At 37.8% G+C, this 27,897-nt stretch overlaps 1 protein-coding gene across 6 annotated transcripts in view; it reads left to right on the plus strand.

Annotated features, from left to right (window-relative positions):
• NDUFAF5 (NADH:ubiquinone oxidoreductase complex assembly factor 5) overlaps positions 1 to 24,005 on the plus strand; it is a 28,068-nt gene extending 4,063 nt beyond the window's left edge. For 2 of the 6 annotated variants that reach the window (XM_026503009.4, XM_026503010.4), the window contains 9 exons: positions 1,504 to 1,567; positions 4,589 to 4,636; positions 5,993 to 6,096; positions 7,678 to 7,717; positions 10,405 to 10,602; positions 16,222 to 16,282; positions 22,767 to 22,850; positions 23,200 to 23,282; positions 23,447 to 24,005. In XM_026503009.4, the coding sequence (XP_026358794.1) occupies positions 1,504 to 1,567; positions 4,589 to 4,636; positions 5,993 to 6,096; positions 7,678 to 7,717; positions 10,405 to 10,602; positions 16,222 to 16,282; positions 22,767 to 22,850; positions 23,200 to 23,282; positions 23,447 to 23,536 (772 nt within the window). In that variant the 3' untranslated portion in view covers positions 23,537 to 24,005. Of the gene's footprint in view, positions 1 to 1,503; positions 1,568 to 4,588; positions 4,637 to 5,992; positions 6,097 to 7,677; positions 7,718 to 10,404; positions 10,603 to 16,221; positions 16,283 to 19,763; positions 19,862 to 20,346; positions 20,444 to 22,755; positions 22,851 to 23,199; positions 23,283 to 23,446 lie in introns of those variants that run through there. The other 4 variants (XR_007190711.2, XR_003317187.4, XM_044385677.3 and 1 more) reach the window with 4 other exon arrangements.
• Positions 24,006 to 27,897: the final 3,892 nt, after the last annotated feature.

Raw genomic sequence — 27,897 nt, forward strand, 5'->3', positions numbered from 1 at the left:
TAAATGCCCTTGCACTAACATTCTATTGTTACAAAGTATAGTTTATATTGTCCACACTGATCTTTTGTTGATTTTTAAAAAACTAACCCCACATATTATTAAATGTCTTATTTGTGGAATCTGAAGTCCATTTAATACTGTTATAATCTGGGGGCTCCTCGGTGGCTCAGTTGCTTAAGTGTCTGCCTTTGGCTCAGGTCATGATCCCAGAGTCCCAGGATTGAGTCCCACATCACGCTCCCTGCTCACTGGGGAGTCTGTTTCTCCATCTCCCTTTGCCCCTCCCCCCAATCATGTGTGTGCTCGAGCGCGTGCGTGTGCTCTCTCTCTCATATGAATAAATAAAATCTTTTAAAAAACCTGTTATCTGCGATAATAATAACATAACCAACTTTCGTTGAGCATTTGTACTGTGCTAGACAATTTATGTGCACCATTTCATAAAATTCTCTTGAGGGAGGTAGTAACTTTTCCATTTTATAGATGAGGAAACAGATTCAGTAAGATTAAATCACTTGTCCATGGTCTCAGAGCCAGTAAATTGCAGGCCCAGAATTCTGAATCATGTCTTTCTGATCCCAAAGCTTGTGTACTTTACCATGTCATACTGCCTGGTTCACAATCAGGATAGAGGGCATTATGTAAATAAGTGGTTCTTTCTCATTCTCACCACCAGTTCTCCAACTGTGTGCTGGTGTTCTGTATTTTTGACATGTTTGTAACAGAAATTGGAAAAGTACTCCTAATTTTGGTTGCAATAGAAAAAAATGTTATTAGTGGATAAAATTTTAAGTTTTCTTGTCACATGAAATTGGCTTGTAGATGTGTGAACTGGTTTTGTATGACATATATTGAGAGGAGGCAATGTAGTGTGGGGGCTAAAAATTCTGATTCAGGATTCTGACTAACTGAATTTAAGTTCTGACTACTGCTTATTAGTTGAGTGACCTTGGGTTGACTTACTTTGAACACTTAGCACATTGCTTTGAACCTGCTAAGATTTCAATAAAAATTAGCTGTTATTTAGTTGGTGTTTTGTTTAGATTTTAGTTTAACATATTAATATTTCATGGTATTTTATATAATGATTTTTAAGTTATCTGCTGCCTCAACAAATTTGAGAAAAAGGGATAATTAAGTTCCTGACAAGTATGCTGATATTTTCATGTTAATTTATGTTAGCCTCTTTTCATTCTTTATTTGTATATATTACTAAATTAAAATATCCCACTAAATTTGTTCTTTGAATCCACATCATGGAGCAACCTCATGGAAAGCCAGTTGACTGTGAGGTCCTATGAGTGTCTGGACCAGACAGACTTGCTCCTTAAATATGTTCTCTGGTAGAAACAGCTTATAAGTGAAGCAGAAAAGGCAGATGGTATAACTTTTTGAAAGTTGTGTTCATTAAAATGTTTTTACTTAAGAAAAGTTAGTTTTAAGTAATTGTTTTGTGGACTGTGTTATTACAGACAAAACATAGCTTCTGTATCTATTTTTTAGAAATTTTTCCCTTGCTTTGGATGTTGGTTGTGGAAGAGGTTACATAGCACAACATTTGAATAAGGTATATGTATTCAGTGACTTAATTTACTTTAAGAAGTAAAGTTGACTATTTTTAAAGAAAATCTTCCTTAATTCAGTTTGTATCATATTTAGATTTTGATTATATCAAAACCACTGTTTTTTTTTTTAAAAATGGTGAACCAGTGGTTGTTTTGTGTCTTAAGTATTTCTTAAAGTGGTTTTTCTTTTTTTCAGTCTGTTTTGTACAGTGATTCCTACTTATAGTTTCTTTAAATCTATATAAGATATGTTGCTCTTCATTCCCATTTTGTGCAAATGTTTTTGATACTTCACAATAAAATCAGATCAACATTCATTTGGAAAATGTGATTAAGTTAATTTTTAGCTGAGAAAAATATTAATTTTATCATTTAATTGGAAGTGCTTCTATGGGACTATATATAATAGCCTTCTTAAAGGCTTAAACCATTTTATTTTGCTTTGTTTTTTAATTTAGACCATAAAGACATTCATTTATCGTTTTAGCCTCTGTATATAAGACACTGTGTTGGACATAGATTAAAGTGGACTTTCCATATTAAATCTACTTCAAGAAAACATACACTTGGGCCAGAGTGGTGGGAGTGGGGCATGAGAAGCTCCCAAAACACTGTTGTCGTGGGCAGGGCAAATCTATTCTAGTTGCTCAGGCCAGAAACCTTATTCATTGATTCCTCTTGTGTCCTCCCCTCCCACATTGAATCCATCAGCAAATCTTACTTGGATTTCAAAATATATCCATAACTACCACTTCTTTCCACTTCCATTATTTTCATTTTGGTGTATACTGCAGTATCCTCCTATTGGCCACCCTGCTTCTGCCTTTGCCCTCAACAGCCCATCCTCACAGCAATGTAGTCCTTTTAAAGCACAAGTCATTTCATTTCCAGTCCTCTGCTCAGAACTGCTGGCTTCTCCTCTAACTCAGTAACAATCCAGAGTCTTAATCCATAGGCCCTCAGTGATCTGGCTCCATAATATGTCTCTAACCTTATGTCCTTCCCTCATTCCTTACTTTTCAGCAACCCTAACCTTTTCTCTGTCTCTCAAACTGGCCAGGGCTTTGCATTATACTTGTTCTCTCTTCCCCAAGATATTTGTGTGGCTTACTTCCTCACCTTTTTCAGGTCTTTGCTCAGATGACCCCTATCAAAGATTCCTTCCTTGACTATTCTATAAAATAGGATCCCCACTCTCCACTGGCTGTTTGCCTGGCTTGTTTCCAGAGCACTTTTTTATTAGCACCAGATGTGTGTTTGTTTAATTGGTGTCTGTCTTCTCTTGCTGGAATATAAACCCCATGGTCTTGCTCATTTCTGGTCACTGCTAAATTCTCAATACCTAGAATACACAATGAAAATTTATTAAATGAATATTGCACGAATAAATGCAGGATGACTTTGAAGTTATTACTTCAGTGACTGGAAAAAGTCAGGGGATGTAGTGGGGCAAGGAGCCTGGGAATTTCCTATTTTAGATATGTTGAGTTTGAGGTTAACAGTGGACTATATTAGTGTTAATGTCTGACAGGTAGTTGGAAATGTGGAACTGGAATTGGGGTGTTGCGGTTAAGAGCACTGACTTGAACTTGGACAGATAAGGATTTCAAATTCAGCTCAGCCGCTTGCTGACTATATACCCTTGGACCAGTTACCCAACTTCTTTAGACCTCAGTTTCTGTAAAATGTGAGCAGTAATACCTATCTCCAAAGGTTAGCAAGAGGATGAAGTGAGACAAGGTTAAATGGAGGCTATTCTTATTTGGAAGCCTGTCAGAGGTGATAACTGAAGCCACAGGAATATAAGCTTACTGGAGAAGCATATAGAAAAGAACCTTCCACACTGTTTTTGGGGGTGGGAGAATGAAGAGTAATTACACCAGAAATTGGCAGACACTACGACTTGGGGCACCTTTTTATTTTGGAAGCCTGTAGTTAAACATTTACCTGCACACCAGTTACACTTGAGTAGTTAGCAGTGACCAGGTAATGGTAAGGTACCCTTTCCAAGTTGTGGGCAGGGAAGTTCTTTAAGAAGGGGGTGTGCATGAAGTGGAAAGGATTGGCTTCTTTATCAGAGGAGGGGAAGCAAAGTAGAAAGTACTCAAGAAGTTTCTAGGAGACAACAACAGTACTGGGCTTCAAAGAGGTCAAGTAAAGTAGGACTGAGAGCACACATGCTGTTGTAGTTGGTTAGGTTGTTAATAATCTCTATAAATAGTGTTAATGGAGCACTGAAAGTGGGAATAGGTTACCAAGAATGGAGGAGAAAGACATTAATGAGAATTGGAGTTGTAGATTGCAAACGGAACAACTAGAAGGTAGTTAGAGGTGAGGAGATTTTTCAAGATTGGGAGGCTTATGCCTGCTTCAAGGTAAAGGAAAAGACACAGAAGACAGAGATGGAAGATTGACAGAGATGGTGCTGGGGCGGGGGGAAGCGGAATCCTGGAGAAAGAGCATAGTGGAAGGTGTTAATCTGGGAAAGAAATGGTGCAGTGCTCTTGGAAGGAAGAAAGGAGAGATGAAACGGAAAATGAAACCAGTGAGTTCCCCTTCTCCCTAAGGGTTTGTGTTTATTAAGTCTTTCTTTACTCTCTGTAAACTCTTTGAATGAACAACTAAAAGGCAGGAAAAACCGTCCAGGTCTTTTGTGGCCCAGCAGTGGGGACTAGCTCTCAGCATGTTGTGCTGTGGAAAAGTTCAACACGTAAGCCTTAATCCAGTGGAGTGAACTGAAGAGGTTGATTATTCACATTTATGTTGTGTATTTTATTAAATATAGTTAAATGTGTTAAATATAAGCATGGTTGCATATATTTAAATCTGTGTAAATTACTATATGTTATTAAAGCTAATTGTTTACCATACTGGTTTTACTGCAAAAAAATACCCTTACAAATCTGAAAATGACTCTATGATTGCGACTTTTGCCTTTAGCAGTTTCAACAGTTATTTTGTTTTGTTAGTGTGTTTTCGTTAGTTTGTTTTTGTATTATCTGATTAACTTTATTCCATTACAGGAAACTGTTGGAAAGTTTTTCCAAGTAGACATTGCAGAAAATGCTTTGGTAGGTAGCTTTTTAACACTATTGATTTCTGGTCTCTTGGTTTTATTTTTAGTTTTTTATTTTTATTTTCTTCAAAATGAAAATAGCTTTATTGTTTTTTTCTGATTATATATAACACATACAGAGAATTAAACAATACAGGAAATGCAAAGGGGAAAGAAAATATCATCTCTGGTTCCACCATTCAGGGGCAACCATGGGTGACATTTTGATCTCCACCTTTGCAGATGTATAACTGTCTCCCAACATAAAATTTTATACAAATGTTATAATGATAACATGCCATGTTTTTCACAGGATATGATTCTTTTATATCAACTAATGATACATATATACATAAATTCCACCTTTTTAAATGGCTATATAGTATTCAAATATAAGAATATTCCATGGTTTATTTGGCTAAATTTCTAGTTTCTTAATAACCAACACTGTGAAGAACATCCTCATATAAAGCAACTTGGTACATTTGATTTATTTTTCTCCCTGGAAATAAATTCCTAGTAGTGTAATTTTTGGATTCATGATGTTCATCTTTAAATTTTTGATATACATCAGATTGCTGTAAGAGAGATAGAGTAATATTATATGAAAGCACTTTTTCTTCTCTTTGGCAGCACTGGGCCATTTGTTTCTGTCTTTGTCAGCCTGAGAGGCAGGAAGTTTAATCTTATTGATAGTTTTATTTGCACTTTGATTGTTAATGCAGCCAAGTAGCTATTGGTGTCTTTGGGTTACTGTTATTTTTTAATTTGTGAATTTGTAAGTAATTTTGTGATGTGCCTATACCTGCACTGTTGCCTTAGTATGTTCTTATTCTAGGTAGCTTTAAGAGTTTGTTTTTTAGGGATATTAATTTCATCATCTATGTTGTAAATATTTTCCAAAGTGTGTTGTTTACATTGTTTATGGGTTTTTAGAAGTTTTTGATTAGTTTATCATCACATAAATCAGTCTCTTCCTTTACAGTTCCTGGCTTTTGAGTCACGTTTGCTTGAAGTGTTACCATCTAAGAGTATAAAAATGTTTACCCATATTTTTGTCTAGTACTTTTATGGCTTCAGTTATTCCACTGAAAATTTCAGTCTTCTGAGCTTTGTTTTGGTGTAAGATATGTATCCTGTTTATATTTTTCCAAACCACTAGCCAGTTTTTGTGGCTGGTCTTAGTTCTCATTTAAGAAACACTGCTTGAGCTTCTTTGTGGCTTTGGGTTTTTTTTCGTTTTTGTTTTTGTTTTTTGGGAAGGGATAGAAACTGCCAAGTAAATATAACATCGACTTAAATTAACAATGATTGTATTAGTAACTGAGATTCTATATGAATGTATTTTGAACTTTTATTTTTTAACCACTAGAAAAATATCTTAGAAATGGAAATTCCTACTGTCAGTGTTATAGCTGATGAAGAGTTCCTTCCCTTCAGAGAAAATACCTTTGACCTGGTGGTTAGCAGTTTAAGGTTGGTAATCCATTTGTACTTCTTAAAAATGTATGTTATAAATAAATAATTTATGGCATGCAGTTTTAATATTATGGGGTAAAGAAAATAGGTAATGGAGTAAATTCTTAATAACTTTTTTTAAGTCACAAACCGGCTTTCTTGGTTTATAAACTATAAGATTTCTCTGGTAAAGAATTATGAATTATATGCTCCCTAGTGAAGATGATATAATACAGTACCTTAACTTTTTTCTCCCCAACTTTTTTTCAACTTGCTAAAGCTCATCTGTGATAGAAGGGTTTTCGTCCCCAATGTGCATAACTTAGTATCCATATTGATGGGGGCAGGAGTTGGAAAGAGTATACTGGCTCCAACATTCAAATATTAGAGCACTCTTATAAACTCATCTGACAAATAAGGAAAAGCTAGTATTTCCTTCAACTTCAGTTTTTCTTCCACACAGAAAATAGTCTTTAAGGTTATATTTTGCCATTTGTGCTTCCTACCGTGTCCCTCCACATTGATCACACAAACATATAAATATTTATTGAATAGATTATAATATACAAGGCTCTGAGCTAGATGCTTTGGGGAAATACAAAAATGAATCCAGACAAGGATCCCATCCTCAAGAACTCAGCATCTAATAGGGAAAAATAAAATAGTCTGTGTGTAACTTTATTTCCCCACCTTGTTTTATAGTCAGATTTTCTTTCAAAGGTTCAACATGCTCTTCATGTCAGCACAGCCCTTTTGATAGCTGTTTTTAGGGTGACAAGTCACTGTGGTTCATTCAAGACTTTGCCAGTGTTAGCACTGAAAGTCCTGTATACCGGGAACCCCTCATTCCCAGACAAACTTGGAGAGTTGCACTCTAGCTGTTTTCTTCAGTGAGTTTGTAATTTCTTCCATGTGTTTTAAGGTATACTGAGCAAATTTAGAAAAGTATTCACATTCTATCATGAAATGAAAAACATTACAGAGAATGTTGGTCTAAGGGAAAAAGCCCTGGGCGAGGAGTTAGAATGTGAGTTTTAGCTCTTCTGCTTGCTGTTTGCAAGTACCTAATTCTGTTGCTTTCAGTTTCCCCATAAGTATGATAGAGCTTGTGACATGACCTTAATTTTTGAAGTATCTAATAATTGTTACAAAGCATTATGAAAGATAAATGTGAGCTTAACATAGTATGGTTTGAAATGGGTATTCAGTGCTATCCTGGAAGTCAGCATAGCAGAATGCCACCTCTCTCAGGCAAGTATGACCGTACTCTAGAGACTACGATTCTTGCCATCACATATCACCACGCACTAGGGGGCGGTGAGTAGAGGCAAAAGAAAGTGCAAGAGATTTCCTAAATTAAGTTCTAAATACTATATAGTATTTATAGTACTATAACATTTTCTACTGTGATAGAAGGGAGGTTTTCCCCTAGGAATATTTTTTGCTTTAAATCTTGTATAAAAACAATCAGTGAATTTTGATACGCAATTTCAGACTTCAAAATTAATACCTTTTTGGTGACTTTTCTTTATATGAGTGATAATTACACTAGTTAATTATATGAATTAAGCTAAAACCAATGTGTTATTAATATTCTAGTTTACACTGGGTGAATGACCTTCCTAGAGCGCTTGAACAGGTAAGAAACTTAATGTTGACTCTAGTAGCCTGTGTTATTTTATTATTAGAAACTTCTAAATATTTCTGTTTTTACCAGAATCTTCCAGATATTTTCCATTTTATATGCAAATCAAGTATTTATTATCTTCTATGGGCAAGATACACTTGGTACCCTTTGGCATATTAAGTACACTGAGTGACTCCCTTGCCTAGGATTCAAGAAATCTAATTATGGAAATGTTTTAAATATTCATGAAAAGTTACACAAAAAACTTGGACAAAATGATATTGACATCACATTGGTAAAAGACATTTTCTGTGTGGGTCCCTCAATTGCTTATAAATTTTGTGTGGGTAGGAACCTCTTTGTTCATATTTGTATCTTCCTTGTGCCTTATAATTAGAGTGTGAGGTATGTTTGTTGGGTAGCATTTATCATTGAACTGGTGAAGAGTAGGTAAAAAGCATTGTGTTCGAAGAGGGAAGGAGATCACTGTGGCTTGGAGTAGCCTAGGAAAACTTCAAGAACAGGGAATTACTTGAGCAGGGCCTTAGAGAATAGGTCAGATTTGGGGTGGGAAGGCAGAATCACAGGATAGGTGGGAGGTATCAGAGCCTCAGAAGCATGAAGGGACGGAGAGGGAGCCTGTTTGGCGATTAGTATAGTACTGGAAGATAAGGTATATTGGGACCAGATTTAGGAAGACTTGGGTAACAGATTAAGGAATTTAGAGTTCATTCTTTATGTAATTCAGCTGGAAAATTTTGAAGAGAAAAGTGACATGATTAGAAGGCTGGCAGGATAACTACCATATCTTAAGCACATACTGTTTGCCTATCACTGTGCCCTGTTTTATATGTGCATTAAATAAATAACTCTGTAACATGTCTTCATTTTGCTACTTGGAAAACTGATGCCAGAAGTTTTGGTTCGATTAAAGAGACTGTTTCCATGGTCCAGGCATGAGAGAAACTAAAAGCTAGGTGGCAGTGGCAGGAGTTAACAGGAAGAGAGAGTATTTGGAACTCTGTAGAGGAAGAATCAACAGTTTGGTGGCTGGTTAGATCTGAAGAGCAAAGACAGGGAGGAGTCCAAGCTCACCTTAAAGTTTTGAGTCTGGATGCCTGGGAGAATAATTAGTAAAAGCAGGGGGAAGAATGGTAATGATCAGCTAAAGGGAATGAAAAATGGTAATTGACAGAAATATGGCAATTGGAGAGCGGAGTGGGTTTGAGAATAAATGTTGTGTGTGTGTTAGTTGTGTTGGGAGGGTGAGTTTGCCAAGAGACAAATGTCCATGGCACAGGCAGATGAAAATGAGTTTAGAATTCTGGGAAGATGTCCAGGCTAAAGATAGTAGTGATTGGAAGTCATCCTTGTGAAATCCATGGGAACTGATAAGCCTCTCTGAGGCAGAAAGAAGCTGCAGAGAGCTGAGGATCAGACCTCTTAGGTCCCTGCTATATTACGGTTTGGTGACAATGGAAGGAAGCAACACCAAAGGGGCAGAAGGGAAGAAAGCAAAGACTGTATGAGTTGGTTTGCTTATATACTGTTTTGTAATTGCTTCATAATTTATTAAATATAAATGTAAGGTGGATACTTTGATGAGAGAGCGTACTATGATTTGGCTTTACTTCAGAATCTGCATTTTCCTGTAACGTTCCTCATTGTTGAGAATAGTCCATCAAATCTAGTTACATATGGTAGTTCCGAGAGAGTCCGTGAATAAACATTTGTGATTCTGGAAGCCATTCCAGCCACTATTTTGCTTGAGTTATCAATTAAAAATTGCTTTTGTTTTAAAGTTGGAAAATAAGTTAGTTACTTCTCCTTAAAGGAAACTAATGTTTGACTGGGTTAATGTTGTGAATCATAATAAGTTCTGTATCAATTAGCTTTTTCTGCTAAAAAGCGACCCCAACGTAATGGTTTAAAACAACAGTTTACTTAGCTCAGGATTTTGTGGATTGGGTGGGAATTTGGGTTGGCCTTAGTCAGGAAAGCCTTCTGGGTCTGGCTTGGCTCACCAAGCCAGTGTCTCTGATCTGCTGTTATCTTGATCTTCAATTATCTTGAAGCTGGCCTCTCAAGAATGGCCTTAGCTGGAATGTCTGAGTAATCTCTGCTCCTCATATCTCTCATCCTCACCAGGCTAGCTCAGGCTAGTTCACAGCATGGTGGCAGCACAAAGAATCACTCACGTAAGGCCATTTCAAACTTTGGTGTGACACTGGCACACTGTCACCTTGCACTGCCTTTTGGCCGCAGCAAGTCACAAGGCTGTCCCAAATTCAGGGAGAGGGGAAATAGACTTCATTTTTTGATGGGAGTGACATTTAAAGGGCACACTAGAGGTTTGTGATTTTTGCAGTCTACCACACTTTAAATTTTTTTCTTTCAGTATTTTTCTCATTATAAAAGTAATTTATGTCTATTATTAGAAAAGTTGAAAACATATAACATATTTTATAGGTATTAATACTATCAATGAATTATTGTCTGTCTTTATAATATTATACCACAGTTCCTTTGTGACATTTGGTTGCCTTAGGTGTTATTTATTTTCTGATTATTTGACATGATAAGAACAGTAATCATAAAATATTGATTTAGCATATGTTCATTCTTTTAATTTTTTTTATCCTTCTAACATTTTTTAATATAAAATTTTAACTAATTTTGTTGTCTTGTATTTATTACAGATTCACTATGTTTTAAAACCAGATGGAGTATTTATTGGCGCAATGTTTGGAGGTGACACACTCTATGAACTTCGGTGTTCGTTACAGTTAGCAGAAACAGAAAGGGAAGGAGGATTTTCTCCACACGTTTCTCCTTTCACTGCGGTCAATGACTTAGGACATCTGCTTGGGAGAGCTGGCTTTAATACACTGACTGTGGTAACTATCAAGAGAGTTGATTAATTCTCATTAACCCATTGATCACACAGTCCAGGAAAAACGTCTCATTTTGAAGTAGAAATCTGTAGGTATTGATGGTATTGTGGAAAGGTTTTTGCACTTTTTCTCTTTTTAAATTTAGTTTGTATAAACACATCTTGATTGATAAAGGTAGGAACGTGAAATTTTTAGTATTTGTTACCTGAATATGTAGCACAAAAAACCCAAACCTCAGTAAACAAGGAGATTGTCTTCCAAGACTTACTACTCCATTAGAATCTTTAAAACCAGAGTTACATGTAATATGAGAGCATTTCAGATGATGGGGAAAGGGGATGTACAGGAGCATTTACAGCACTACCTCTACCAACCAGCCCTCAAATAGTGCTGTATGAGGCAGAAATGAAGGTATGTGCATTTATGGTCCAGGGTAGAAAATGTAGGAAAGGGGGCTATACTCCATTATGGCTGGAGAGATCTGGAAAGAGGACCTGTAGGCTGTCAGAAGAAACATGGGAGTTAGCACAGTACAGTGATGGTACGGGGCATAAGTGTCTGACAGGTGTAATTTGGTTCCTTATCTTGCCCCTTTACTAGCTAGCGGAATTTGGGCATTCATGTTTTTAAAAGAAATTCAAATGTTTCTCACTTCAGGTGGTTATTAGTATTAAGATAAAGGTTGTGAAGTGCCTGTACCGTGGAAGATGCTGAATAACTATTCGCTCCTGCCTTCCTCTCTCCCTCTCGTCATACTCTTAGTACTTTTCTATCCAAGGCTTCCAACAGGGGGTCATCTGGAGAGACAGTGGTTGCCCTCTTCCAGCTCCTTTCATTAGTGCAGTCACTCTAAAGGATTTTATTGCCTTCGGAAGGCAGTTGAGTAGACTTGCTATGATTTTCTAAACCTCTCAGGTTTAAACACATCTCTATCCTAGAGGAAACAGGAATTCCCTGAGGAGGAAAGCTTCTCATTGATGATAGGCTTAAGATTGAAATAACCATTTAAGGAGATTTAATGTAAATATATCATAAAATCAACCAACCAAAAAAAGATTGTCCTGTCCTTCCTTGTTTTGGTAGAAAGCACGGGGCGTAGACCACGAGGGTCTCTGATGTTGGGAAGGGGCCTCAAGAAGGGAAGAGACAGTAGGCAAGGAACTGACAGCAACCCTTGAGATTTCACAGCTGTGTCTTTTATAAACTGCTAATGGCCTGAGTCAGCAGAACAACAGTCAGCTGTTGGCAGCTAGAAATGGGAAAGCTCTGCCTCATGTGACGGTTCTGCTTTGTAATTAAAGCAAACACTAGCAAACACAGGCAGTTGTACAAGAGGGATCAGTGTATATTTTTCAACATTTTTTAATTATATAAGTAATAACACAAATACATTTTGGTTGTAAACATTATAAACGGTACAGAAGAAGTGACAGTTTGTCATTTGCCTTTAATCCCCGAAATATTCAATTTCTCCTGTGAGCAGCAGTTCTCAAAATTTTGTTTTTAGGACCTTGCTGCACACTTAAAATTATTGAGGACCTTAGAGAGCTTTTGTTATGTGGGTTATATCTACCAATATTAATCAAGTTAGAAATTGAAACTGAATTTTAGTATTTATTAATACATTTGGAAACTAACAATAGTGTACCTATTATGTATTAACATAAATAACCTATTTTTTGTGGGGGAAGAAAACTATTTTCTAAAAGAACAAATTAGAAGAATGTCATTGCTTTACATTTTTGCAAACTTCTTTAACATATGATATAATAAAAGTGCTAAGTTCTCATGCCGCCTTCTGCAGTCATAAGACTGTCTATTAGAATATCACATGTCGGGGCGCCTGGGTAGCTTAGTCGTTAAAGCGTCTGCCTTCGGCTCAGGGCGTGATCCCGGCGTACCGGGATCGAGTCCCACATCGGGCTCCTCCGCTATGAGCCTGCTTCTTCCTCTCCCACTCCCCCTGCTGTGTTCCCTCTCTCGCTGGCTGTCTCTCTGTCACATAAATAAATAAAAAAATCTTAAAAAAAAAAAAAAAAAAAGAATATCACATGTCACGTAACTTATGAAAAATCCAATTTAGTCGTGAGAGCCTGAGAGGTGAAAAAGCCAAATAGCATCTTAGTGTTATAAGAATAGTTTTGACTTTGTGGACCCCCAAAAGTGTGCCTTCTTGTGGTTTTCTATGGTTGTAAAGTGGACTGTGCGTTTTAGGAAAATTTCTACTGGAGCCCTGGGTGGCTCAGTCGGTTAAGTGTTTGACTCTTGATTTCGGCTCAGGTCAGGATCTCAGAGTTATGAGATCAAGTCCCATATTGGGCTCTGTGCTCAGCACAGAGTCTGCTTGAGATTCTCTCTCCCCCTCCCCCCGCTAGCATGCACATGCTCAATAAATAAATAAATCTGTCTTTAAAAAAAAATTTCTACTGAAAATGTTTAACCCAACATAGCACTTAAAATCCTACATTTCTGTTAGCTGGGAAATCTATTATGGAAATATCTTCTATATTCTTCTCTAAAAAATGAGCTGAATAACTCCGACATTAAGATAATACAAAAATATTGGTATGAAATCTTCTTGGTGGTTTATAAAAATTAAGAGAGTTGCTGATTTAATAATAATTATATACAGATTTGTTCCTTGAGACATAATGCTGTCTCTTAACATGCTGTATTAACATTGTATCATAATTCATTTTCTAAAAATCTCATCCCAAAAAGCTTATAAAATCAGTTATGCAGGTTTATGTTGCAAACATTAGGTATATCATTTTTATACTGCAGTGGATTTTTATTTTTAAAGTGAATTCAAGATTTGCCTGTTTACATTTATATGACTTTCATAGTGAATTATTTTCAGAGTTAGTGGGCATTCTGAATGAGGATCATTTCCTTTTAGAATAGAGTTGCCAGACTAATGTATTAGGAGAACACTGCAGACATGGTCCATCTTAATTTGAATAAGGACTTTGACAAAGCTTTTGTGGTATTCTTTTGATTGAGATGGAGATAGTGCTTTTAGTTTCATTGAAAGATTGTTTTAGAAAGATATTCCTTAATGGCTAGGTATTAGGCTAGAAGGAATTTTGTTTTTAATCTTATGATCTCTTTTAAAAAACAGTTTCCTAAGGTAGAAAAATATAGAGAAGAAATTGACTACCCAGAGATGGTCTTATTAAAAAGTGCCCATACAACATGGTCATGCATATGTTAACAAGAAAAAGGAAATTTTAAAAAATACATGGATAGACTGAGATAAACAGAGCAGGTCTAAAGTGAAAAGAAGTCTCCTCCTCCTGACTTCTGATACCTGGTCCCTCTCCCCAAAGATGACCATTATTTTGTGTATATCCTTTCAGAATAATTCTTCATCATAGACCACTATAAAACTATGTCATTTAGACCTGCATATGCAACAATGTATACACTCTTGATTTTTTTTTTCTATAAGCACTCTTTAGGGTTTTTTTAGTTAATAGCGTATCTTTTTTTTTTTTTTTTTTTTTAAGATTTTATTTATTTATTTGACAGAGGGGAGCAGAGGGAGAGGGAGAAGCCAACTCCATGCTGAGCAGGGTGCCAGATGCCGGGCTCTATCCCAGGACCCTGGGATTATGACCTGAGTTGAAGGCAGACACTTAATAGACTGAGCCACCCAAGTGGCCTAGTTAATAGCGCTTGGAGATCTTCCCCTACATGTATCTACCACATTTTCTAACAGCTGTATAGTATTTCATTAAATAGATATACTGTATCTAACCAGTTCTCTGTTAATGGGCATTTAGATTATTTACAGCTCGTTTTTTGGTTTTTCATTGTTATTTTGTTGCTATTTCAAACAGTGCTGCAATGAATTTCCTTTCACATAATCTTGGCACATCTGTGAGGTCAATTACTAGCAATGAAATTGCTGGGTCAAAGAATCTATACATTGAAATTTTGATAGATAGGGTCAGATGACTTTCCAAACGTAGCATCAATTTATATGCTCCATCAACAATATAGGAATATGGGAACTCTTGCTTATACTTTGTTTTGTATCTCTAAGGTTAAAAAAAGTGGTCATTTTGTTTCTCATTTCTCTGGGAATTAGAATGGATTTTTTTTTAAGATTTATTTGAGAAAAAGTGAAAGAGAGAAAAAACGTGTGGCGGGGGAGGGGCAGAGGGAGAAGCAGACTCTCTGCAGAGCAGGGAGCCTGATATGGGACACGATCCCAGGACCCTGGGATCATGACCTGAGCCAGAGGCAGATGCTTAACCAATTGAGCCACCCAGGCGCCCCCAGAATGGATGTTTTTGATAAGCGTTCTTTGGGTTTTATACTTAAGATTCTGTTCAACATTGAAGTCCAAAATTAGGAGGAATAATGAGCACATTAGATAAAGTTACAAAACACGAAAAGATCTAGACACTTCAAAAGTGGTTAGTGCAAATAAAATGAAGTTTGAGATACGTGCAGCATTTTGATACCAAACTTGGAAAAAAAAAAAGTATGTGTCCTGTATTGGGGGCTAATTTCCAATATAGACACTCCTACATCTTCGTGCTTAACACAGAATTTTATGACATTACAGTCCTGTGCTGGTTGGGCAGCTTATCTCCATCCTGTAGTTGTGCCACCTGGTCCTTGCATCTTCTGAGGTTACCGCAGCAAAAGGGATGGCCTGAGAAAGGCTCACTAGCTCTTTATTACCTTTTTCTCTCCTTTTCTTTTGCTGTGGTAGGCCAGAAGAAATGGCTTTCGGGGGCTGGGAAGTATCAAGGAACACCCGGATATCTGGGGAGCATCAGTAGTCTCTGCCACTGTACCAATAGTAAACTCTTGTATCAGGCTTCAGAAAAAATGGAGCATAATTGCCCTGAAGTCCATTTGAGAAATAAACTGTATGTGCCAGTGGTGTGCCTGTCTCCCAAGTAAGCTAGTGCAGTGTGACTGCATTTTTAGAAGCAAATTGGACACATCTTGGGATATGACTCTATTTGGCTTGATTCTGAGGGCCACATTTTTTTTTTTTTTTTTAAGATTTTTAGAGAGTAGGGGAGAGGGAGAGAGAATTCCAAGCAGATTCCGAGTTGAGCACAGCCCGACGTGGAGCTCAGTCTCATGACCCTGAGATCACAACCTTAGCGGAAACCAAGATTCATATGCTTAATCACTGCACCACCCAGGTGCCCCTGGGTGCCACATTTTAAGACACTAATACTGACAATGTACAGAGTAACATAGTAAGGATGCGTAAGGATCTATAAATCTATAAATTTTGTCCAGAAGACTAACTCTTCCATCTAAAAGCTGACAGTGTCCTGGAAGAGTTCAGAGACTTGAAGAAGAGGGTGATGGTTTGAAGAAGAGGGTGATGGTTTGCAGATACAAAATAGACTTGTTCTGTGTTGTTTCCAAGGAGAGAACTAGAACTGGGTTGATGGAGTTTTAGGAAGATTCCTCTTAGAATTCTCTTAGAATTTCTCTTAGAAATTTCTCTTGACATCTATGAAGAGTATTATAAAGAAGACTCCTGTTTACCATGAGAAATTGGTCTGGTAATCTCTGTGGCCTGTTTTCAAATATGGGTCTTTTATGATGAATGTCAAGTAAATTACTCCTTTTTCTTTTAAATAGGATACTGATGAAATTCAGGTTAACTATCCTGGGATGTTTGAATTGATGGAAGATTTACAAGGTAAGGCACTTTAAAGAATGTTTAGTCTCCATTTGAGAGTCATATTTTGAGAGCAGACTCAATGGCAGGTACTGGGGCTACGCACTAGGGATACATTGGTGAGGAGAAAACAGACTGTCTTCCTGGAGCTTATAAAATAAAATGGGTGAGGCAGACATCATGCAGCTGCCATAAAAATAAATGTTAAATTGGAATTTTGGTAAGTGCTACAAAATTGAGGTGCGTGGTGCTATGATTGCCTCTAAAAAGATGGTGGGTCTTTCTTGAAGGGTGCATCTGAGGCTGGTAGAGCACATCCGGGACTTTCTTCAGCAACAGTTGGCAGGTCAGGTCCAAGCACAAGAAAGCGGGTAGTTGAGTTAGTATAGGATTGTGGTTTATTAGAGGGATAAGTCCTAGTCGGAGAGAGTCAGCAAAATCTTGTCTGAGGAAGTGGTGATTGTACTCTAAAAAATGAGTTAACTAGGCGAAGAGGGGAGGAAAGTGAATCACAGGCAGGGAGAATAGCATGTGCAAAGGCTCTGTGGCAAGAAAGAACATGGCAAGTACTGAGAGCAGGGCATTTTGGCTAGAGTACAGGGAATAAAAAGGAGAGAATTAAATAATGAAATTTGTGAGTAGATGGGCACCCTACAGTCCCTGTTGAGATTGTCTTTATCTTAAAACCCCTTTGAGGCATTTAATGGAGGGAGAGGGGGGAAGTCAATCAGATTTGCATTTTGGATAAAATGGATTGGCAGATCAACTAGTAGGGAAACTCATTGCTGTAAAGCTTATTGAGAAATGATGGTGGCTTGGACTAAGGTGGTGGCAGTGGAGATGTGAGACAAGTAAATGGATTCTAGAGATAATTAGGATGTAAATTTGACATTCCTTACTGATGGGTTACATGAGGGTGAGTCAAGAGAGCTATTTCAAACATAACTGCTGAGTTTCTGGCTCACACAGCCAGATAGACGGTGCCCCTTTATTGACAGAGAAAACAGTAGAAGACCAAGTATGGGCAGGGATACCTCTTGAGTTCACATGTGGGTATTTTGGGTTTGAAGTGCTTGTGAAATGTCTAAGAGGAGATGTCAAGTAGGTGGCTGGGTGTGTGGGTATGTCGTTTTAGAGGAGGTGATTGCCTGGTTAAAATATCATGAGTCATTTGTGAATTGGTGGTATTTGAAGCAATTGCCTGGAACAAGAGCGTGAAGTGAGAAGAGAACATGGCCTGATACTGAGCCGTTAGGAACCTAATATACAGTGACTGTGTGAAAGGAGGACACGTCTGGATGTATTACAGTTTTGATGGCAGAGGCAGAGTAATGGAGAACCATTAGCGGTGGGAAGACTAAAAAATCTTAGAGACCATGGTACTGGTGATTATTAACACTGAAGTCACCTAGGGTGGTGGTAGGACTTGGGGTACAGATGGAACCTGAACCAGGCGCCAACCCTCCGAAGAATGAGAACAGGGACTGGGATCCTGATGTCTGTGTCTCACAGCAAGCAGGAGTAGGAGAGGGTGACGGCCAAATAGTGTGGGTCTCAGCAGGGCAAGGGTTTTTAACAAGTTAGAGAAAATGGCCTGGAAGAGGCTTTGAGGAGCAACAAGGATACAAACCCTTACCTCCCAATTCTGAAAGAGGTAAGGTACGCAGACATACACATCTGCCACGCAGGGGGCTGCTGGAGAAGTGATTTTCTCCGAGGAGCGCTTCAACTTGCCTCAGAAATTATGAGCTTTGACTTTCTTACACAAACGGCATAGGCAGTTTTGATGAATGAGGGAAGCTGAAGTGATTAAAGGTGTGTTCGTTGAAACTAGAACTGTGCTTACCTAGGGGAACCTTAATCTGGATCCTGAAAAATGATAAGATGATATAAGCAAGAGATTTATAAGACTGAATAGCTTGCAGTTGTTTACAGATTTATAGTTTTTCTTAAACGCCATTGCAGTTGCTTCTCTCAGTAGTCTTCTGGTAACTACTTTATCTCTCTATTACAAGTAAGGAATATTAGGCCTAAAGGGAACACTTGTCCGTTAGTGGCAGAATTAGGTGCCAAACCCTTGCCTTCTTGACTCCTGCTCTGGCACTCTCTTACCTGCCTCTACTTTTGGCTGCCCATTTCTAACAGTCCATTTTACCCATCATCCAGCTTCCTCTGAGAATGGCACTTCTGTTGGCTTTACAACAAGAAAGATATGTAGCTGAAAACCTAACTATTTGAGTCACTCTTTGTTCATTATAATTTAATACAGGGATTGGCAGCTTATAGCATGTGTACTTGAGATGACAGGGGATTGATGATAAATCACATATCCTCTCCCCAGCTCTGCCCCAAACACTTGGCTTCCAATGACATAATCACAGAGTCCCTTCATCCAAAGACTTGAGAGGTGGTGGTGGGCCAATGATGTATCATTCAGACTCTAATGATAAAAATATTTCTCAAATGCAGCATTTATTTTTATTCTGATATATAATAAATGCTATGCTCATGATTCATTTCAAGAGAGAAGCAAGAAAGAGACTAGAAATTAGATGCATCAGTTGGAAAAGGTTACTACTCACTGATTAAAAAATACAGAACTTACTCTGTGCTGCGTGTGGTTTTGTGACATTTTCTGATATCCTAATTTTACAGATGAGCAAATAGAGACATTGAGAAGTATCTAGTTCATGGTCACACGGGATCTGGAATTAGGATTTGAATCCAAAATCCAATACTGCCTACTTGATCTGTACAGTGCATTATTTTTTCATTGAAGTTAGCATAGTAAAATGCTCTAATCTTAACTGTATAGTTGCTTGTATTTTTAATCACTAACCAGACAAGGACTAGAACATTTCCAGCCCCCTCAGAAGGTTGCCTCATGCCACTATCCAGTTGATAACCCCCGCTTCCCCCAAGGGTTTTAAATTGGTCATTTATTTGAGGACCTGTTGCCTAATATTTACCTTAAGAGGCTTTGGCAATGCTTCTCTTATTTTTACTATGAAGCCTTTTACATAAATCATATATTTTAGTCTTTGAGTCTCCTATCCTTAGGATTAAGAAGAATTTTGTAAAGATGACTTGTAAAAGTGATATTTAACAAAGTAGATACAAACATTAAATGGTTGATTTTATATTCATTCACTTACCATTTATTGAACATCTACCACGTGCCAACTATTGTGCCAGTGATGAAAATGCATAGTTTCTTATGGGAGCTTGTGCTCTAGTAGAGACACAGAGATAGAGAGAGAGACATAGGCATTTAACTGTAAAGTGAGGTAATTGTGTTTTAAAGTATAGGGAAAAACAATCTATTTATGGAGTCAGGGATGCTTTTGTAGAAGAGGCAGGGCCTAAGCTAAAATGAGTTTGCCTGGAGGAGTGAGTGGGTGGGTACAGGTTTGGGGCATTGCCTTCCAAGCCAAGGGAATGGTCTGTGTAAATTCATGGAGATGCGAGAGGATAAACAACTTCCTTCACTTTCCTAATTAAGAAACTCTACAGTAATTCTGTATTGCTGGAATATGTCGAATGGAGAGATGATGGGAAATGATGCAGGATAGTCCAGCAGAGGCTTCTAGATTTTATCAGGTGAGCCTGGTACTGTGGGGGGAGCATTTCATGCAGAGGAGAGACTGTTAGATTACTGTGTTAAAAAGCTTATCCTCCAGCATTGGTTATAAAGCATACTCTATGAGGAAAGTAAGACTAGAACTAACATAGTTCATCTCTCTTGTTACACATGAGTAAACTGAGGCACAGAGAGAAATTAAGTAACTTGCCCAAGGTGATATAAGTGATAGATCCAGGATTTAAGTCCAGTGTAGCAGCCTAACTCAGATCCTGAAATCTCAGCCATTCTGCCTTTAAAAGGTCAGAGGCAGCTGAGATGGGAAGGAGAGTGGTCCAGGGATGAATGGAAGAGGGGAGGAGCTTGGGTGACTACTTCCAGGTATGTTTGCCTACTGGAAGATTGTGTTACCTTCAAACTGGTTTTTGATGTTTTATATTGTTACACATTTTTCTTGATGGTTGTAGTGTTTCTCATTTGAGCTGCCGTTGTTATTAATTCACAGAAAAAAATCCAGAATGTTGACCTAATTTTACAAAACAAGTTGTGTATCAGCTGATGAATGCATGAAAAGTTTTGGAGGCTTTCACAGTAGTTTTAAGGTAAGTTCAGTTTGTTTTTTAAAGACAATACTTAGTATTGTTCCTTCTAAAGCATAATAGATTAGATTTTTATACAAGCAGTTGAACTTAACCTTAAAAACACTGTGAGAGTCTTAAACAGTCACTTGCTTCCTGGATTTTTCTGTTATCCCAAAGCCCAGAGCTGGTCAAAAGCTCCTGAGTGTGTTTCCCAGGTGGTCTTCAGTGAAGGTCTACCATGATGCATTATGAAGTGCTATCATTCCATTTTGAAGATGATAAAACTGAGTTTAATTAGAGTTCAGAGAGATTGCCCTAGATTATTTAAGGATCGAACTGGGGTTATGATCCCAAAATTTAGACTTTCTGCACCACATCACACTGCTACCGTGAGGAGAAAGGAAGGTTGGTATGGTGATTTGTTTCTCTTGTGAAGCAGGGGGATGCTGCCCTTGCAGCAGAGTTACTGACTACTAGTAGTGTTCTTGAATTTCTGTATCAGAAAGAACATTATGCCTAATAATCTTAATTAGTGTATCTAATACCAATTATTTAAAAGGCATTTTAGAATTTCTAGTGTATTAAATATTCCCCCGCCCCTCGCTCCTCATGTATTATTTACATTAAGTAAATTAAACCTGTTTTCCACTGGTATTGCCTATGTCTAATGTGTAATAAATCAGTCACGGTACTGGGAAGGTGAACGGAAATGAAAGCACCACAGCCATCATCAGCAATAGATTCTTTCAGTCCAACTCCCAGTTTACCTCTAGTCACTTGATACGGTTGATACTCACAATATAGGAGAATGTTTTAAATTAGATTGTGTAATGGGTCTGTAATGATAGCTATAGATGCTTTCCGAGATCCTGTGGTCTGGCCACCTGGAAGACCCACAGCAGTTGGTCTGAGGTCAGTAGCTGCGTCGTGACAGAAAGATCCACCTTTTTCTTTATGACAGTCTAGTTCCTATGTCTATTGTTCTTCATGAATTGGGGCTGTTGTACTCACAGGATGCTGGACATTGCTTTTAGTGTCAGAGATTCATTATCTTAAGGAATAGTAGGAACCTTTTGGGATTGGAGAGAAGAAAAAAGGTTCATTTATTATACAGCTGATTTGTTGATTGTTTTTAATAAGGCCATTGAAAACTTGGAAGATTATTATTTTTAAACTTCTACAGAACAACTGATATTGGGAAGTTTGTTGGTTTTTTTTTGTGAAAATAGAAAACAAAAGTAAACTGATTTTTGATGGTATTTTATATAGAGAATAAATATAAAGTTTATCTTTGAAATTTGTTTTGATTTTGTGGACTAGTTTAAAATGTGGCCTTTCAAAGGAATTTTAAGTATGTGCAAAAAAATCAAATATACAGCACTAATTGTTAATGAACAGTAGAAGAATATCAATCCTAGCTTTTAGCTATCAACTTGAAGAAAAAAAAGTCCAGGGACGCCTGGGTGGCTTAGTCAATTAAACATCTGCCTTTAGCTCAGGTCATGATCCCGGGGTCCTGGGATTGAGTCCTTCATCAGGCTCCTTGCTCAGCAGGGAGTCTGTTTCTCCCTCTGCATGCTGTTCCCCCTATTTGTGCTCTCCCTCTCTGTCTCTCTGACAAATAAATAAATAAAATCTAAAAAAAAAATCTAAATTTTATGTATGTATGTATGCAGGCTCCAAGTTGGGCTTGGCTCCAGTCTGGGGCTTGAACTCTCAACCCTGAGATCAAGACCTGAGCTGAGATTAAGAGTCAGCTGTTTAACCAACTGAGCCACCCAGGTGCCCCAGAAGACTAAATTTTAAAACATTAAAAAAAGTTCCCTTGTAAAGAATGCACATAATTTCTTCCTAATCTGGGATTAGTAAGATATTGTAAAATCTGAAAACACTTTGTAGTTTTGGTACTGTCTAACGAGTCTCAGAGCCCTTTCCCAAGTGTCACGATCAGACAGACATTTCTGGCTTGGATGGAGTGAGGCACTAGAGCAGTGCCCTGTCCTCTGAAGAGCAGCTAAAAGGGGCATAAAATGTGGCGTCCTTGGAAAGGTACTTGCCAAGTCCTGATGACTCACCTGGAGGGTCACTTGCCTTGCTTTTGCCCAGCTGGCCCGCTTTAGACCACTGTTGGCAAGTGAGGCATGCTTACGGGACTTGCCTCCTGAAATTTGACTTCGTCTCTGGTCTTAATAACCAGAAACTTCAGTAGTTTTTGCCTTAGAGTGACACAATCTATTAGAGAATGGGGACGGGTACACTGTTGGAGATGAAGAGGTTAAATTTGGGCTTTGAGCAGCTAAGGTATTGGCGGTATTATCTAAAACTGCCTGTAGTGTATTTTTAGGTATGGGTGAGAGTAACTGTGCTTGGAATAGAAAAGCCCTGCTGCACCGAGACACGATGTTGGCGGCGGCTGCCGTGTACAGAGGTAAGTGAGCTGGCCGTCCTTTCCACCTGCGCCTCGCTGAGGAACGCATGCCCTGCCATGTTTATCCCTTAAAGTTGCCAGTACTTTTCTCCTTTCCCATGAAGGCATCATCAGATTTCTTGTCCTTCCTTTCAGAACACAGATCCTATGGTTCCATATTCTTTTTCCAAACAACCCTTAGCTAGTTCTATCAGCTTTTCAGCATTGATTTTTCATGTGAGGCATTCTTGAAGTCCTCCCAGGTATCCCAATATCCATTTCTTTTTGGAGGACATAACTTTTATTGAGCAGATTTTTTTTCTTCCTACTTCCATTTTTTTCAGATCATAACCATTATTTGTCTTTATAGAAATGTACAGAAATGAGGATGGTTCAGTACCTGCCACATATCAGATCTATTACATGATAGGGTGGAAATACCATGATTCACAGGTAATATTATTACGACAAATCATTTATTTAGTGGGTTCATGTTTATTTTCTTTTTATTTACATAGGGTGGGTTTTTAAAAATATATATATATGATGGCATTAAGGGATTTAATGTAGAGTATATTTACCTATTTCTAATATCTTTAATCTTTCATTATTTTCAGGCAAGACCAGCTGAAAGAGGTTCGGCAACTGTGTCATTTGGAGAGCTGGGAAAAATAAACAAGCTTATGTCACAGGAGAAAAAGTCATAATAAATATTTTATTCAATGTTAACGTAGTCCAGAATTTTCATCAGAGATAGATAATTTTCACATCTTAAATTATTACATTTTGGAGCAAGAAGCAATGTGTAAGCGATGTACTGTCAGACTTGTAGTAATTAGAATAACCTAATCCTACATCTACGTCTGGTAACCCTTTCAGTTTAACGTGGTTTCTGTTTTCTTATGGGTACTGTTACCTGGTGATTCGAATGTCTTATTTATAGATTCAGCCCAAAAGCAAGAAGATATTTCGATGAAAAATCCACAGATATGTTATATATAAGCGCCTGACTTGATGGAAAAACATTGCTCATGCTGACATTTTGTACCTTTTTCTCCTTCCGGTCTTTTGTTATTGCCGTGAGAGGCCGATAGCCATGGAGATGAGAGGAAGGACAAGTTGGTAGATTTCTCTAGAGTTCTGGATCATTTGGAATAAAAACGTTTTTATAATCACTAAGATACTAAAGCTAAAATTATTTATCACACTGTCATCTTTGTTGTGAAGACAATATAGGATTATATGTCTCTTCAGAGCTATTATATAGTTTTGTACTTTAGAAAAGTATGGATCTTTATTGACTCTTTCCTGACCTGAATTCTTCTTACTTCTTTTTTACCTTCGTGATCTTGGTAGGACCCCCAGGGTTTTATACCCCATGCTACCTTAGGTAAGAAGAGTACGTTTGAAAGAATTACAGAGGCAAAACCCTCTACGTGAGAGTATCTGCACAGTGATGAGAAGTGCTGTTGGTTGTTTGACTTTCCTTTGTCATTTCAGGCCTTTGGCATTATTATGCTAATCCAGGTCCACTGTCCCATTGTCATCTAGTAGTTATCAAAATCTTTTGGAAGCAGTCAATCGCAGACAGCTTAGAATGGAGGGAAGAAGGTGGTGATGAGGAAGCAGGGAGGAGGCTGGGAAGCAAACAAGAGTGAGTACCGACGTCCATTGCTCCAAGCTGAGATAGGGAGTAGTGCCAGCAGCTGTCTAACTGTGGGACAGCTGAGCAGGTGTGTTTAAAACTTCATCCTCACTGTGAAATGCCAGGTGGTGGCGCTTGCTTGTTTGTCATATATGTTGAGAAAAATGCAGCAGAGACAGGTCTGTGTCAGTTCACATGGGATAAAGCACAAAACTCACCATACTTAAAAAAAAAAAAAAGGTGAGAGCTGAGTCTGCATTACCAGGCGATGGAGAGCTATTGCTCTCCTTTACATTTCACCATTTTACCAGGTATCGCTCAGCCTCCTCTTCAGCCTCAGGTAAGTTATTACAGTGTTTGTGTCCCCTCGCCTTCCCTCCCATGACCACACTGGCACCAAGCTCTCCTGGGTAGGGTCTGTGTCTGCCTTGTCAACAGCATAGTGCTTTGCACATAGTAGATATTCAACGACATTTTGAATTGAATTATGTGAAAAATGTGCCCTTTGAAAAACTTAAGTTACAGTTTAAAAACCAAGGTTTTGTAGGAGAAAAAGAAATTACTATTCTTGCTGTCTTTGGGTAGGAAATCTATCAGTATTAGAAATTGGGATACTCATTTCAGCTTTTTGTTTTGTTTTGTTTTTAACACAAAGGAATATTTAGGAAGTAGAATTTGGTGAAGTTTTTAAGCTTAATTTTTAGAATTTGAAGGCAGAAGAGAAAAATAACAAAAACCCATGTGTTAAAATTGCAAAGTGATAACTGAGGAACAGATAAGTCCTGTGGTGACTATGTTTCCTAAAGGACATGTGTTTATATGCATTATTTGTTTTTGAAAAATGCATACAAACCTGTGAAGTGCTTATTGCCGAGGAAAGGGACTGAGGAACTAGGTGTGTCTGCATCTGTCCTATTTGAACGTCCGGTGCAGGAGGTGGGCAGAAGCTAGGAAGGAGACTTGTACTTTTCATTTGTTTATCTTTCTGTAAAATTTGAAGTTTCTTACCAAGAATATTACCTGTTTATTTCATGCTGATTGTGGATACATGGATGGTGGGGTGGGCCGGGAGGAGTCTACCCTGGGCTATCTCAAAAATACGATTATGGTTTAAAAAAATAAAGGAAAGAAAAATTAGCACAACTAATCGAGGACACTTATTGTTTAACACGAGTGACAGTAGTAATTTTTAGTTAATATATGCTTGAAGTATCTATCAAGCTTTAATTGTTTGAAACCCTCAGGCAGTTCGTATTTCTGAATAGCTGTGTTTTCCAGATGATTAAGAACTCATCCTTTTAAGCAACACTACTTTATTTTTTTTAATTTAAAAAACTTTATTTTTAAAATTTCTTTTTTAAAAACAATTTTTTAAAAATTGTAGTTGACATGTTACATTAATTTCAAACGTACAACTTAGTGATTTGACAAGTTTATGTTATGCTATGCTCACTGTAAATGTAGCTGCCATTTATCACCATAAAGTACTATCAATACCATTGATTATATTCCTTATGCTGTACCTTTCATCTCCATGACCTATTCATTCCATAAATGGAAGTCTGTATCTCCCACTCCCCTTTACCCATTTTGCCTACCCCCAAGCCCCTTCCCTTCTGGAAGACCCTATCTGTGGGTCTGTTTCTGTTTTTGTTTCTTTGTTTTTTTAGATTCCACTTATACGTGAAATCATATAGTATTTGTCTTTCTCTACCTGATTTATTTCACTTAGCATAATACCCTCTAGGTCCATCCATGTTGCAAATGGCAAGAACTCATTCTTTTTTATGACTAACATTCCATTGTATATATGTATATATGTATATATATATACCACCTCTTTATCCATTCATCTGTTGATGGACACTTGGGTTGCTTCCATATCTTGGCTATAATAAATAACACTGCAGTAGGGGCACCTGTAATAGGTGGCTCAGTCCGTTAAGTGTCTGCCTTTGGCTCAGGTCATGATCCTGGGGTCCTGGGATCGGAGCCCTGCATCGGGCTCCCTGCTCAGCAGGGAGTCTGCTTCTCTCTCTCCCTCTTCTCCTCCCTCTGCTTGTGTGTGTGAGTTCTCTCTCCCACTCTCTCTCTTTCAAATAATGCTGCAATAAACATAGGCATGCGTATATTTTTTTGAATTAGTGTTTTTGTTTTCTTGGAGTAAATGCCCAGTCAGTAGTAGAATTACTGGGATCATACGGTATTTTTATTTTTAATTTTTTGAGGAACTTCCATATTGTTTTCTGCAGTGGCTGCACCAATTTGTATTCGCACGGACAGTGTATGAGGGTCCCTTTTACTCCACATCCTTGCCAACAATTGTTACTTCCTTACCTCTTCGACTCTAGCCATTCTGATAGGTACAGCTGATATTTCATTGTGGCTTTGATTTGTATTTCCCTGATGAGTGATGTTGAGCATCTTTTTCATGTGTCTCTTAGCCATCTGTATGTCTTCTCTGGAAAAATGTCTGTTTGGGTCCTCTGCCCATGTTTTAATTGGATTGTATGGAGTTTGATTTTTTGGTTTTGGTTTTTGTTTTTTGGTGTTAAGTTGTATAAGTTCTTTATATTTTTTGGATATTAACTCCTTATCAGATATATCATTTGTAAATGTCTTTTCCTTTTACTAGGTTGCCTTTTCATTTTGTTGATGGTTTCCTCCTTGTGCAAAAACTTTTTATTTTGGTGTAGTCCCAATGGTTTATTTTTCCTTTTGTTTCCCTTGCCTGAGGATACTTATCTAGAAAAATGTTGAAGCAACAATATTTCCAAAATATGTCACATTCTTAGTGTGTAGAACATGACCATTTCTTTATAACTCCACAGTTATTGTCATAAACTCAGGTTACACTGCATTGCTTGTTTCTACACTGACCCCAAGAATGATATGGTTTGACTCTTATCCAACACTTCTTAAATTTACTGCCACTTGTCAATTTCATCAGCTCACCAAATGAACTTTGGGGAATCTGTTCTTCTTTCTGGTTAGTAAGATTAGAATTCAGATTAGAAGGTTTCCAGGCCCAGTGTGTAAGGTAGGAAAGAGGAGCAAGGCTCTGGGGAAAAGACTCTCCTTTGCAGTAAAATGCATGGGTTTTATTGGTTTCCTTAACAAATCTCCTTTGAGTTTCTTGTACTAGGCTTCCAATTCTCTGCTTTTAGTTGTCGATCTAACAGGGCTTCCATATATGGGCACTGGGACATCTGTTGGCTGCTGAGAGACTTTGGATTATTCCCTGTTTCTTAGCAGTATTCCGGAAACACTGTTGGTATGGAGAATTCCAGAATATGTATATATGTATATGCAGTATATATGACAGTTTTTTTTAAAAGATTTTATTTATTAATTTGACAGAGACAGCCAGCGAGAGAGGGAACTACAAGCAGGGGGAGTGGGAGAGGAAGAAGCAGGCTCCTA

This window comes from Ursus arctos, unplaced genomic scaffold (assembly GCF_023065955.2).
Source record: "Ursus arctos isolate Adak ecotype North America unplaced genomic scaffold, UrsArc2.0 scaffold_16, whole genome shotgun sequence".
In the NCBI taxonomy this organism is placed as follows: Eukaryota; Metazoa; Chordata; class Mammalia; order Carnivora; family Ursidae; genus Ursus; species Ursus arctos.